This window comes from Grus americana, chromosome 10, assembly GCF_028858705.1.
Source record: "Grus americana isolate bGruAme1 chromosome 10, bGruAme1.mat, whole genome shotgun sequence".
In the NCBI taxonomy this organism is placed as follows: domain Eukaryota; kingdom Metazoa; phylum Chordata; class Aves; order Gruiformes; family Gruidae; genus Grus; species Grus americana.
Genome location: NC_072861.1, coordinates 7,544,953 through 7,559,840, shown reverse-complemented (window position 1 = coordinate 7,559,840; position 14,888 = coordinate 7,544,953). Strand labels below are relative to the sequence as shown.

Below are 14,888 nucleotides of genomic sequence, written 5' to 3'. Positions count from 1 at the left end.
AAAAGCAACTTTTCTTTGTAGTGGTTATTTGTGCAAGTTCAAATCTGCTGTAAGATCAAATTGGTTACAACTGCTTCGTTTTTTTTAAAATTTGGTAAAAAATCTGGAGGGGGGGAAAAAAAGCACTTGAGAACAGCAGGCTGAGGAAGAAAAGGTGCAAAAAGTCCTCAAACTGAGCTTAAGGAGGACATAAAAAAATGTATTGAAGATAATGAGTCTTTACTTAGATCCTGTTCTGCCAAGTATTTATATGTTAATGTGGAGAGAAATTCCAGGGGAGTCTTCTTAGTTCGTAGTTAAGCTTGTACGAAAGAACTAAGACATCTAGATGCACACTAGAGTACAGAAATCTACCAGCAGACTTGCTTCAGTATTGCTTTGGGATCTGGCAGTCTCTTCAATGTTGTTCCTCTTTCAGTATTCCATACTGGTATGTACACCAGTGTGCCTGCAGTTTTCCTGGGTATAGAATTTCCATAACAATTGCTATTTGAACATTCTATCCAAGCATTAAATAGCACTTGTAGTTTTCTTTAGAATGTCAGATAACATAGAGCAACTTTGTATAATCTGTTAAGAGCTGTACTTAAAAAGCTAGAATGAGCAAGAGAGGTCTCTGCACCTGAAGTTGGAGAGTACTTGGCAGGGAAATATCGTATATGTTCTTTCTTACCTCTCTGGTCTTACTGCTGGCAGTAACAAGTTGTTGTGCTACATAAGCTTTTGGTGTGACCCATCCTGAAAAGTGACATTTATAAAAGTGGCATTTTGGTGTACTAAATTGCATCTCTGGGTGGCCCTTTACCAATTAAAAGATCTCCCACTTGGGAACTCTCCTATGCTGCCTTCCTCACCTGGGTACTAAAATAGTAAAAAGGTTTTCTAATGTGTTTAACGCTTCAGCAAGAATGATGTAGTAGCTTGAAGAAATCCCTGTAGAAGTCATTGTTATTTCTGAAAGGATGAGGTCCACTTCTGTAATACAGTTGTCAGTTTATATATAGCATGAGAGATTTGTTGTTCTGTCCATTTTCAAAACAAGAAAAAAAACCGGAATATAGGCAAAAATCGACCCTACTTTGAATGTATTTAGCAAGATGCTCTTACATCTTCTCATGCTAGACAGTTTGAGATGTGCTAAAACACATTTGGAAAGAGCCTGCATATTCATATTTTTCAAAACTTTTTCTGTGCAAGCAAACATTTTAATGGTGTGTTGCAGACAATCTTTTTTGTTCTGAAGTAACAGGCACAGTTAATGGCACTAGTGTGTAGCTGACTGCATTTTGTGACTGAAGGTTATTGAAAAGTGCTTCTGTTAGGCATGTTTGGGGCGGGGGGGGGGGGAAGTGAGGTAAAGGGGGCCCTGACGCAGCACGGATGTTAAACAATATTGTCACGGTGCACACAGTGAACAACACTTGTCTCTTGGGAAGTGCAGCTGTCAGTTTTAAACAAGTTTCCATCACAGAGAACCAGTGACATCATCAAGTTGTGAAATATTCAGTGCTTACTGGACAATTTAAGCAAAAGCAAGAAAAATTCTACTCTTCTGCTGTTCTGTTCTGACTTTTCCTTCTTGTTCTATCACAATTGTTTCTGTTGGCTTTTTCCCATTTAAAATTTGTTGTCTCGCATAGAGTGAAACTGATCTTTTGCAGGCATTTCAGTTGGCAGTGTGTATTTGCCTACACACATAGCAGTAGCCCAGTCTAGAAGCATATTGCTTCAGATATTTACCTGCCTCTATTCTGTGCTATGCTCTCAGTGTCTGTATTTTACTTACTGTTCTTGAGAGCAGTTTTCTTCCTTATTTATGCTCTTTTATGATATATGCAGGTATAGAAGCAGCATAAAATTACAGTAGTTTTGGACTGTGTGGAGAGGAAATGTAAAAAGAACTTTGTCCTTGTGTAGTAACCTCAGTATTTTTGGCCTTGTTTTGAAAACAAAACAGAGATGATACTATTCTGGAATAATGTTTCTGTTAAGTGTTAGGAAACAAGTAGAGGGGGCTCATGGGGAAATGTACTGTAATATCTCATTAACTAGTGCTCATTACCCAAAAATCTTTGTATGAGGAGGGGAATTAGTTGTAGCTTATACTACAGCAGGATTTTTTTTTTGTTTATAAGACACTTAGTATGCATTTAAACAGCTAAATGTATGTGTCTTTTTCAATGAGCCAGGAACTATTTTCAAGGGAATGAGGAGTCCAGTCATATTTTAGTCTAATGCTGGAAGTAAAATACGTAAGCTTTTAGCTTATGCACTTAATTTCATGTACAAATGAGAATATGCTGGAAATCTGAAAGAAGGATAAGGAAAATTACTAGTGAAGTTAGGGAGCAAAGTAGAAGGATAAATGCTTGCTTTTCATTTTGCTAGACATAATAGTTTTAGCATCATTTTAATCAACTCTGGAAGCCCCCAAAAAGGGATTTATCTGAATAAAAAAGGCACAAATAAGGTTTTTAAAAATTAGGCCACTGTACTTGTTTTTACCAATGACTTCTAACAAGATGGTTGTTTACAATGCAAGGATGCCTGTGTCTTCCCAGATTGTTGTGGTGATTTGCAGTATTTTTCTGTACTCTGGGGTTTTTAGCTGCCTTCAGGCACAGTTTTAAAACTGGCAGAAGAAAGTACTGAAAAGTCTTAGTATGCCTTGGCTGAATAGCTAAGCTTTGTTTCTGATGTGCTTTACTGAAGCAATGTGAAGTTTGAAACATTCTGCTTGTATTTAGATGTTTGCTATTTCTTTTATTCTTTCTTGCACATGTTGGATGAGTAGATTTGCTGGGATCTTTTTCCTAAGTCATATTTCCAACTCATGAAGTATCATTTCTGATTAAAATAAACAGTCTTTACTCTGGATTTCTTTGGATACGTTTGTCTTTTACAGAAAGTGATACTCATTATTGCCTAGTAGCACCATCTAGTTGTTGGTAGTGAAAATACTTTTCTTCCCCCTCCCTTCCTGATACAGACCTCCTTTCTGAGAGATGGACTTGCACCTACTGATGAAGCCATTGTTATCTTTAAGGAAGTACATTTTTCCCCTCCTTGCCAATTAAATCTGATATTATGTAAAAAGCTGTGATTTGTTTGAGTCTGTCTTCTCTCAAATACTTGTTATCTCCTTGCTTATTTGCCAACTCTCAGGAATTGAATAGATATTTTGAGCATCTCGTGACTTTTTTTAAGAAGGTACATGCTCTGGAATTATGACTCTTTGGAATATTGGTCTACTTTTGGTTTTCCAACTTATTTAATGTTCTTCTGGTCTGACTCTAAATTATTTACTATTCAACAGATAGCAGTGTAACAGTTAACACTTCAACATGCAGCGTGTGTTCTGTTCAGTTCTGCTGTAGAGGTACAGCTACCAGCTGTACCATCTAACAATAGGAAAATACCTGATCTCTTGAGCTAAAGGAATATGTTCTTTTGGGCTTTAGTTGCTCTCATCATTTAAAGAACAAGAGATTTTTTTTAACTTGTCATACATGCTTTTCTTGTACACTGTATAGGAAACACGTAAGAAGCAGCGAGTTGTCTTTTTACTAAAATACATGGATGAGAAGCACTCCTGTCTCATAGTAGCTGTGGCTTGAAGGCCTCATCCTCTCTGAGAAATCAGAGGCATGTTTGTGTTCTTCCTTTTATCTCTGCAAAGCCCTACCAAGAGCCACACCAGCAGCACTTGTTTTCCAGGGCAGCAGCTGTACCAAGGAGAAGATAAATTAACTTCATCACAGCAAAGCCTAAGAATTAAGTCCAAAAATGCATGACCTCTGCAGGGAGGGGTGAGAAAAAGACCATTGCAACTGCTCTTCTCCCCTTCTTCCCTTTGCTTCTCAATTTCTTATATAGCTTTCAGTATACAGCACGTGTATGGCTTCTGTGCTTGAAGCAGAGGGCAGTCTGTTTCACCATGTCCTTCCTCTTTCTAAGTAGCCATATCTAGAGAAGTCCTTTATTAACATAACATCAGGGACAAAATGCTCAGAGTTAGAAATGGTAACAATTATTGATAATGTGATAGTCTAAGAACAAAACAGTGTTAAATAGTACTTGGTAATTCCTTATCCACCAAACCTGGACTTTGTGAATGAAAGGATTTATTCTTTAGTCTTAGTAGACCAAAGTCACAGAGACAATTCTATGTGCAGAGTGGAATCTTTTTTTCTAATATAGTCTTCGAAGCAGAGAAGATGAGAGAATAACTAAACCAGGAGCTGTCTCTACACCTGTAAAGAATGCAGACGATATTTCTAAAACTGTGGAAGAGGTGGCAGTCGAAAGAACTGAAAAACAAACTCCACCACTCCCAGGTAAAAACATTAAATATATATATTAATTATGCATGTTGTTGAGAATGGATGACCAGTAAAGACTTTATGCCATTGTATATTTGTGGAATGATTTCTAAAGTCGTGAATCAGACCAAGTACTAATTATTTTTCAGTCTTTGTAACTGTAACCCCATTTATATCTTAGTTTCAGTCCTGAAAACATAAGCTGTGAGGTCTGCCAGTTATACAGGGGTCAAACTTCAGTGTTTAGAGCTGTATTTATAGGTGGTGGTTGTAAAGAGTTTTTTGTCCTGATTTCTCAAGCAAGGTCAAAATCTGTCATTTCTTTTCTGAGAGTCAATCAGTAAACTGGTTCTTTTGGGTTACGGTAGCAGACTGTATTTAAACAAGGGTGTAGCTAAGCCTGTTTAGAACTACTGTTCCCAAGACACAACTGAAACAACTCTGAAATGCTTTGTTACTGTAGTACTTACTACAGTCATGGACCAAGAAGGCATTTTAACAGGTGCAGTACAACTAATAAAACTGGAACAAAATCTCCTTCCTTTTTTCCAGAAGGGAAGAATAAGCTAAATGGCAGCAGATAAAAGCCAGTCGGTATAAAAAGAAAGAACATAAGAGTATATGCTGCCAGGACACTGTTCTAGGCAGGCTGACTTAAGATTTTTGTTTACAGACTGAGACACTTGTGGAGAAAGGGGGAGCTATATAGATGGTTTAGAGGGAGCTTTTCTTGAAAGGCTGGATAGAGTGAGAAAAAGCACATTCCAACTTGAAAATATTTGAAGACTTAAGGGATGAGCAGTGACACTTCTGCATGTAGTATTCATTATCTCGGTGATGAGTTGGAAGAGTTATGATGTTGATAGACTCTGAAAGATCTTGAAAATGAGAAGAATAGATTATCTGATGCAGCAGACGTTATTAAAAAGATAGTCACAGGAGGTGACCTTTTGCAGTGGTGTTACGAAAAGATGCAAATGAGCTAAGTTTATTTTTGCCAAGATAAAAAAAGGATGTGGTAGTGAGATTAGAAAGATGAATTCTGTAGAAGATAAATAATTGTCATAATACAAAGCTAGCCAGGATAGGAGACCCTTGAAATGGTTCTTAATCCAAAGTAATGTAGTAATAATTGGTTTGAGGGACTGACAAGCAAGTAATAAGTACTGGGGGGGTTTTGTTGGTTAGTGAGGAAGAAGAAATGTTCTGTTCTTGGGTGAATGGGAAGAGGCGCATGGAAATACTCAGTTTGGACGGGAGGACATGCAGGCCAGTACGTAAAGATAACATTTAACTTTGCATCTGCAGATAAAATTAACTTGCTGTAATACGTAGTCTGAGATAATAAGGCGCAATAAAGGGCGTAATCCTTTAACAGCCTCACAGAAAGCTCTAGGGAAATTAGGGTCTTTCAAAGACTGTAATGAAAATGTGGTTAGAAAAGTAGTTGGCAAATTCTGTGACAGTTTGCTGCTTAGACTAAGGGCGAGATGACTGTCATGGTTGATTGTGTCAAGGGAGGATGGAAGGAGAGCATTTGTTCAGAGGGATCATCAGAGGCTTAGGCTAGGAAAGGGTCACTAAAGACTTAAAATGATATTTTACTATATGGTAAGGACAAAAATCTGCCAACCTAAAGGCATGCAGCAGTAGTTTGAGTGTTTGTGGTATTTTCGTTTCCAAAATTGAATTCTTGAGGGAAGAGAGCCAATGGAAAATGAACAAGTTATGTCAGATAAATCAAGGTGAGAAACAGCAGGGTTGAAAGAGGTCTTGCGAGCATGGAGCCTTCTGGTTCTTGTTGTTTTGTGGTGTTCAGAGTACTTAATGAAGTACAAAGGAAGTTTTGGGATATTTACTGAAGTAATAATTAGGCCAGTAATCATGCTGCTTTGAATGGCATGGTGAGTGTGTCTTCTAAGTTTCTAATATTTGACTTTCAGCTTTAAGTCAGTTTAAGTGGGGTAGAGGAAGGCTACTGAAGAAGTCATTAAGCTCTTAATTAAGTTAAGCTTTACTTTCTCATCTTTAAATGACCAAACGGACACTTGAAATCTTTTGATATTTTAATAGAACCAAAGCCAGTGTATGCACAAGGAGGTCAGCCAGATGTGGATTTACCAGTCAGTCCATCTGATGGTCCTTTACCCAATTCAACCCATGAAGATGGAATGCTACGGTAATGTAACTTGAAACTCTATTCAAATCTGTATGGTCCTTGAGCAAACCAAGTTTTTATGCAAAGTGATAAATAACCTGTATAAATGGTCTGATGTAAAGTCCAATATGCTGACCTGATGCTTCTGTTCAGAAATATTAGGATGAAGACTTCAGGCTTATTCCTGAGCCTTGTTGGCACTTATATTGTGTAATATACCATTTTTAAGTCTATTAATTTTCTGTGGAAATGAGCAGTTACAATGATCAACTGCTGATAAGAATTTTGGTGTTTTATCTCTCCCTGGGCACCCCCACCTCTCCTGCCCTGTCCCCATTTCCAGAAGGAGGAGAGATACTGTGGCATATTTTTCCTTTCATTATTCATTGCTCTCCAATTATTAAGGTGACTGCAGAAATGTGGAAAGTCATGATGTGGAAATGAGCGTACTTCAACCATAATCTCCTTTAGGGACATGAGTGTACATGAGAATAGATTCTAGTTTGGTTTCATCTCAAATTCGTCTTAATCTCTTTAGAGCCAAAATAGATCTATATGCCAGCACAGTTCTTTAATAGGAGGAACATTTTTGGAAGAGTGTGTCAAAGTGCCTCACTTAAATCACTGTATGAGTGTAAGGCAAACAAACCCCACTAAACAAGTAAATACAGGTGGGTTTTTCAAAGTGCTGCTAATGAGTGGGTTGAAATGCTGCAGTTGATAAGCAGTTAATGGTATGCATAGCATAATATCCTCTAATTTAAACAATAGGCTAATTGGTTCTTTGCACGTGTTCAGTCTCAAATTACCAAGATATTTTATGCTATTGCACTTCTAAGTGGAATATTTTCTAAATCTCCAGGCCGAGCATGAAACTGGTAAAATTCAGAAAAGGAGACAGTGTGGGCTTGCGACTAGCAGGTGGCAACGATGTTGGTATATTTGTAGCTGGTGTTCTGGAAGACAGCCCTGCAGCAAAAGAAGGATTAGAGGAAGGAGACCAGATTCTCAGGGTATGTCAGAACCAATAACAGTACAAATGTTTTGTTGTACCAAAGTAGGTTTTCCTTCTGTAGTGTTGACTATATTGCCTTTGTAGTTCATACAGATTTTTTTTTCTGTATGTACTTACTAGATAACTTAATAGCAGCAAAATCTCCTATTACTGTACAGTTGCTAGGAAGATTAGTAAGTTTTACATATAATTTCTTAGACTAATTCAGTTGATAAAGCTGTTCGGTTTTTTTAAACTGTTGGGTCACTAAATTGACAGAGGGCTCTGTATGTTATTGATGTTTAGAAGTGTTCCATAGTATTGATCGAAAGAATATAAAATGAACAACTACCTGTTATTCTGGAAGCTATGCTTTTATCAAGAAATAAAGTGAGACTATTTAGAGGTACAAGATACACACCAAGTGCATGTATCTCAAGATGTATGTATGAAACAATGAAAAAAATCATAGCAAGAAATTGATTTAAATTTCCCATTATAAAGTTAAATCTCTGTTGTAATGTTGTATGCTAAATCAAACTGATTACTTCATTGATACCAGGTAAATAACGTAGACTTCACAAATATCATCAGAGAAGAAGCTGTCCTTTTTTTGCTTGATCTTCCGAAAGGTGAAGAAGTAACCATTTTGGCACAGAAGAAAAAAGACGGTAAATATTTGTATATTGGGAGCAATGTAGTAGACTGCTTGGAACAGCACAAAAAGTATAGCAAATGATGACTAACTTCTGCCTTGCAGGAAATTGGCACCTTATGAAGAATATTAACCTTGCACTAACACCACATTTTTGACTGTGAAAGTTGAATTTATGTTGGTAGAATTTTCTGTTAATAGTTATGCTGCTTAAAATAGAGCAGCTCTGAGACGTTAAGGCTTCTTGAAGTAATACTGTATATTTAAAACAAGGAGAATTAAGGTGAGGCACTGCTTTGAGTAATTCTTGTGAGCAATAGGACATCACTTGAACTTATGTAACACTTTATATTTTGCTGTTTCTTTTTGGTTTTTCAGTTTATCGTCGCATTGTTGAGTCTGACGTAGGGGATTCTTTCTATATCAGAACTCATTTTGAATATGAAAAGGAATCTCCTTATGGACTAAGTTTCAACAAAGGTGAAGTGTTCCGGGTGGTGGACACTCTGTACAATGGCAAACTGGGTTCGTGGCTGGCAATTCGAATTGGCAAGAATCATAAGGAAGTTGAAAGAGGTATCATACCTAACAAAAACAGGTACGATCTAAAAATACTTAAATTGCTGTTTGAAAACTGTGGTTTTAAATTCTGCATCTATAATGAATGATTTGACTTGTCTGCAGGACACTAGTTTATAGAACTGTTCAGTCAGAAAAAGTGACAAAGTGTTAAAACAAATTGAAGTTAAATATCTGATCTGTGGATTTACTTTTGACTCTTGTGCAGTCCACAGAAAAACTGAAAACTTTCTTTTCAGTACAAGAGACAAGGCTACAAAAAGTTTCAGCAATGTGGTATCAGCCTCAGTAGTTCAGTCTCGTACTTTCTAATGCAGAAACAGTGGAAGCTTGATTCAGCAGGTGGTAGTGGTTTTTGGAAGTATAAGCTTGCTAGTCAAGCATTACTTCAGAAGCTGACTTGATAACTGGTTGGGATTTGTTGTCATCTTAGAGCTGAGCAACTAGCTAGTGTACAGTACACACTTCCAAAGACAGCAGGAGGAGATCGAGCGGATTTTTGGAGATTCCGAGGTTTGCGTAGCTCAAAAAGAAATCTCCGAAAAAGCAGAGAAGATCTTTCTGCCCAACCTGTTCAGACAAAGTTTCCTGCCTACGAAAGAGTTGTTCTTCGGGAAGGTATGGCTTTATTCTTATTGTTGCAGGCTAACAGGTTTGTGTGGTTTGCTTTGTATTAGCTATGTATTTAAGAGTAGCTTGCATTTGTTCTAAGTAATCAATATATTTTGGCTTTTTTTTTCCCCCCCTTCAATTTTAGCTGGGTTTCTCAGACCTGTAACCATTTTTGGTCCAATAGCTGATGTTGCACGGGAGAAACTTGCTAGAGAAGAACCAGATATCTTTCAAATTGCAAGTAAGTGTGAGATCAGGCTTTTCCGTAGTTGCAAAATAGTCAACTTTTGCTAGGTTGGTTGTTTCTACATTCTTTAGTTGTTAACGTGTTAAACAAGATGTTGACGATGTAAAGGTACAGACTAAATGTAAGCTTTTTCACTGTTTGGTTGCTGATAACTCTCTGGAGGTAAAAGTAATATTAGTTCTATTGATAGCCTTCTTAAATTTCATTTTAATTCGGTACCCTATTATCCTATTTCTAAGTGCTTTTATAAAGATGTAGTGACTTTTATGGCCAAATTGGTGGGTACACTTTCATGTATTATTTTGAAGTAGGAAGAGTGTCTTCCATCTGAATTGACAATTTGAGCTATGAAATGGTTTGTTATGCCTTATTAAGGGAATGTAGAATATGTTGTAAATTTACAACAGATTTTTACTGTCCTCTTTACCAGAAAGTGAACCAAGAGATGCTGGTACTGACCAACGTAGTTCTGGCATTATTCGTCTTCACACTATAAAACAGATAATCGATAGAGTAAGTCTTTTATTGTTGCTGTATTTTAACACAAGAGGAGTGAAACTGGTATCATCAAGTAAAGTGTTGGGTGGTTTAAAAGTAGAAGAATAGCTAATGAGTGTGTTTGCTTTAAAAATAACTTTCTCATCTTTCTATTTGTTAATTTAAAAAAATCTACCACCCTTTTCCTTCTCCATAATTATAACTGCGGCCTTAAAGCAATTCTAGGCTTTGTTCCAGGGAGTGTTGTCCTCTTTCCATTAATGCTGTTTTAAGCTGCTTCCTCTTTCACTTAAAGCCATGGTGTGACATTACAGCTAGAAATTGTTGCTTTATTTATGGAGTCATTAGTCTTTCCCCACCCCAATTTAAAAATTAGTAACTTGACATCAGTGTTTGTGTGCAAGGTCTAGGGGAAAGGGTCCTTCAATCTCACTTCCTTAATATCCTTAAAACTTATGACACTAGCTCATGATATGAGGCTCTACTCCTCAACGTTTTATTTCCTTACGTAAAAACAAACTGCAAGCCTTTCAGATGCCCAAGTGGTGGTTGAGGAGGGGACCTATTCTGGCAGCCACCTGGGTATACTGCGTGCTGTGTGCTTGAGATAATCTTGCACTGGATGAAAGCTGGCCAAGTTCTTGCGTTCAGAGTGGATTTGATGTTTGATTTTTTTTTTTTGTTTGGATTTTTAAAGGAAGATGGAGGTGTGTAATGAGACTAGGTCTTGTGTTTCAATCTTTACTTTTTTCCTATTAGCAGAATACTAATAGGAAACTGCTTATTTTTAGTTTAGTGCCTGCTTACTTTGAGGAGATTTTTTCTTAACTAGGGAGTTAAATACTAAAAAGTTCATAGTTTTGTAGTCAGTCCTACAGTTCAAAATGTATGTGCCTATGTAGCCTCGTATTGCAATTGGTTTGGTTTCTGTTATTTAAATATTAAAAGAATTTAAATCAATACTTTGAAACAATGAACTCAAAGGTAATACAAAATAAATTTGTTGAGGATGTTTAAAAAAAAATAAATCTAGTATACAAATGATTCACTTTCTTGCCTCTTTCCTTTTTATCACAACAGGACAAACATGCTTTATTAGATGTCACTCCTAATGCAGTGGACCGTCTGAATTATGCCCAGTGGTATCCTATTGTAGTGTTCCTAAATCCTGATTCTAAGCAGGGTGTAAAGACTATGAGAATGAGACTGTGCCCAGAATCAAGAAAAAGTGCCAGAAAACTGTATGAAAGAGCTCACAAGCTACGCAAAAATAATCACCATCTCTTTACAAGTGAGTAATTAGAAATAGTCATCCAGTATATTTGAGAGGGAGGTGGGGTGAGAGTAACTTTTTCCTCCAGACTTTTCTGAAAATGGACCAAGTCAAGCAGTTGTTGACTTGTTCAGGTTCCCCCATTCAATAACAAATAGTTCATTGATGTGTGTGTTGTTTGCACAAACTTAAAGCAATCTCAAACATCAAAATGACATTTCTAATAGATCTGGTGGCTTTGCAGGATCATCAGCCAAAATCAAACATTTGAATAAATAGGAAGATGATGTATTTTTTTTTTAGTCTGGCTAAACTGAAGCCTCACTTTATTCTAAGCTACTGTTAACTTAGTATTTCCTATGGGATAAAATGTCCCAAACTACGTCAGGCCTTAAGGTTGCTTTGCATACTAATGTTTATGTTACTATTTATATCTCATAGTTTTAACCTACCGGTTTGTATTGCTTTTATTACTGGTAGTACAGATTCTTCTCATAGTTCTGTAAAAATCACAAGTCAAACTAACCTGCTATACTTCTAGCTACCATTAACTTGAATTCAATGAATGAAGGATGGTATGGAGCTCTAAAGGAAGCAATTCAGCAGCAACAGAACCAACTAGTGTGGGTTTCAGAAGGAAAGGTAAGAAATAATATGTTTGGGGAGAAATGACAAAACTGTATTTGAGAGGTTTTTTATTCTTTCATTCTTACTGGTATTACAGATGTGGGCAGATACTTGTGGAATGAAGTTTGTTTTCCTTTTTACCTCCTCATTTTAAGTATCATTTTAAGATCTAATGCAGTAATGCTTCATGCCTGCTCAAAACTAATTTGTCCCTGCATTAGTGCAGTTATTCTGTTAATGAGGGCTGTGCAGTTGTCCTTGTGCATGTAGCAGTGTAACAAGTGAGAGCATTTGCCCATTGCCACTGTTAACTGGAGGATATATTATTGCTTTGAAGACTGTGGGAATTGGATGCTTTTTCATGAAGGAACTTCCAGGTGTTCTGCTGCATTGGTACTAGGGGCTGGGATTGCCTGATGATGAGTTTTTTTCCTTAACAGAAAAGCAAGTGGCATATTAATGTTCCTTCTAACCTTCGAGAACTGTGTTCTCTGTTTTGAGAACACAGATACAAAATCACAAGTTAATATTCTTTGTTCCCCACTAAAACTCCCCTTGCCTTCTCAAGCTGCATGTTACACTATGCACATTAGATCCATCCTCTTGAAGAACTAATATCAAGCAAAGTGCCAACTACAAGTAAGCAAATGATGAATCAGCTATTGCTATGTTTCTTAATATTTTGATTGTCTATTTCTGTTCAGACTGAGTTCCTTTCACCTCCTTGTATCTACCTTCAAGCTAGTGATTCCCATATCATAATATTGCTTTGAAGTACAGCTTTGTATCTTTCCGAACACTTTGATATCCGTGGACACTGCACTATCCCCTCCCTTACACTGACAGTCATCTGACCCCTTAGTAAAATGATATAAAGAGCTAGGCTGCAGAAAAGGCTTTTAGGTGTAAGCTTAACATCTTCAACAATTGAAACCTGATTTCTCTTGCCCTGCGATATTCAGAATTCTTGAATTCTCATACTGTTGCTGTGCTGCTGCATTTGGAATATAACTAACTTTTTGAACTACCAGACTTTCTGTTGGTGTTCAGAACAACATAGATGCATTCCATTTGTTCACTTCTTAATCACAAAAAAATTTCCTAGCTTTACATTGCAAGAAGAAGGACATTCTTTAACAGGTATTTCAGTAAATGTATACTCTAATTTTGTTTGACACAGGCAGATGGTGCTACAAGTGATGACCTTGATTTACATGATGACCGCCTTTCTTACCTCTCAGCTCCTGGTAGTGAATATTCTATGTACAGCACAGACAGTAGACACACATCTGATTATGAAGACACAGATACGGAAGGGGGTGCTTATACTGATCAAGAACTGGATGAAACTCTGAATGATGAGGTTGGGACTCCTCCTGAATCTGCTATTACACGTTCTTCTGAACCTGTTAGAGAGGATTCTTCTGGAATGCATCATGAAACTCAAACTTACCCTACTTACGCATCTCAAGCTCAGCCACAGCCAAATCTCAGAATAGATTCTTCAGGATTCAAAGCAACTACTTCTCAGCCGGTAAGAAAATAATTTTATACAGACCACTATACGCTTACATCAGGTTGCAGGTTCTCTGAAACAAGAAATCTGTGTTTATAGTCTTGCTTACCAGTACTGTGAGTGCATACAAGAATCTGTCAACAGCAATAATATGTTATAACGAGCTGGAGAATCAGCTTGCCCTACTTCTTTTAGTGACTCATTCTGACAGGAGGGGGATGGAAGTACCATTCTACTTTAAGTGTTTTGCTTTTTTAATCTTCAGCATAATGTATTTCTGGAAGTGCTAGTGCATGATACTTTCAGTACATTTCATTCTACATCTAGCTGCGTTGATCAAAGCATCATTTAAATTATTTTAAGATAAAGTCATACAGTGATAGCGGTATATTTAAAATATTTTAAACACTTCACAGAAAGCAGAAGCCTCACCTGCAGTCCCTTACCTTTCCCCGTCGCCTGAATCAAACCCTGCAACCTCATCAACCTCTGCAGTAAATGCTAATGTAAGCCTGACTAATGTCAGACTGGAGGAGCCTACTGCTGCTCCTTACAACTCTTATCAACCACAAGCGGCCCCCTTAAGAACATCAAGTACTGAGGGAGCTCATATAGTCCTAAGAGATCAAGAGCCATCATCCTTATCGCCGCATATAGATCCAGCAAAGGTACCTGTGCCACATTGTTGCGCTGATTTCCTGCTATACATCAAGCTAGCACATGAGCTTTTTGATTTGCCCTTATTTGGAGAATTCCTTCTAATTTTTTTCCTATAAGAGATCATGCAGGTCACAATACCCCAGTGCACCTGAATTGCTAAGCATCATCTAACGTTTTGTGTGCATGGCTTCAAACTATATACTTTTCACTTCTCAAAAAGATTACATTTTTTAAAAAAGTCTGCATTCTGTATTTTGATTTTACTTTACGTGTGATTCTCTTTAGCTTGTCAGTGTTCTACTGTTTATTAATGAGGCCTTGAGAAAAATACGTTATTTGCTTAAAATGACACTAGATCTTTGTATACTTTAAATCATGCCAAATCCTTGATCATGAATACGAATCCAATTTGTTGGGTGACTTTATATACTTCCCCAGCAATGCTGGAACTAACTTAAATATGTAAATTGATTTACTTCTACTCTTCCCACCCCCTGCAAAAAAGCGTGTCCCCTGCCCGCCCTCCAACACCAGACCCTAAAGATGAGAGACTATTACCTTTGTCTTTCCCTTTTAATGCTTACATGTGTTTGCTTAAAAAATAAGACTGGATAGGACTGGAAGGGATCTCCTGAATCACCAATTTCAGCTTCCTGTGATTGCAAACAACTGCATCAAATTCTGCTTTTAAACAAAATTAAAGCCAATATTTAAAACTTAGGTTTGTTTAAAATATTACGTTTCAAA

The 14,888-nt window shown here is 37.2% G+C and overlaps 1 protein-coding gene across 6 annotated transcripts in view; it reads left to right on the top strand.

Moving 5' to 3' along the window:
* Positions 1 to 14,888, top strand: part of TJP1 (tight junction protein 1) — a 164,389-nt gene that overhangs the window by 132,970 nt on the left and 16,531 nt on the right. For 4 of the 6 annotated variants that reach the window (XM_054836728.1, XM_054836727.1, XM_054836731.1 and 1 more), the window contains 12 exons: positions 4,201 to 4,337; positions 6,396 to 6,501; positions 7,343 to 7,493; positions 8,037 to 8,145; positions 8,508 to 8,727; positions 9,142 to 9,326; positions 9,466 to 9,561; positions 9,998 to 10,080; positions 11,146 to 11,356; positions 11,880 to 11,980; positions 13,146 to 13,499; positions 13,898 to 14,149. In XM_054836728.1, the coding sequence (XP_054692703.1) occupies positions 4,201 to 4,337; positions 6,396 to 6,501; positions 7,343 to 7,493; positions 8,037 to 8,145; positions 8,508 to 8,727; positions 9,142 to 9,326; positions 9,466 to 9,561; positions 9,998 to 10,080; positions 11,146 to 11,356; positions 11,880 to 11,980; positions 13,146 to 13,499; positions 13,898 to 14,149 (2,005 nt within the window). The remainder of the gene's footprint in view (positions 1 to 4,200; positions 4,338 to 6,395; positions 6,502 to 7,342; positions 7,494 to 8,036; positions 8,146 to 8,507; positions 8,728 to 9,141; positions 9,327 to 9,465; positions 9,562 to 9,997; positions 10,081 to 11,145; positions 11,357 to 11,879; positions 11,981 to 13,145; positions 13,500 to 13,897; positions 14,150 to 14,888) is intronic. The other 2 variants (XM_054836730.1, XM_054836732.1) reach the window with 1 other exon arrangement.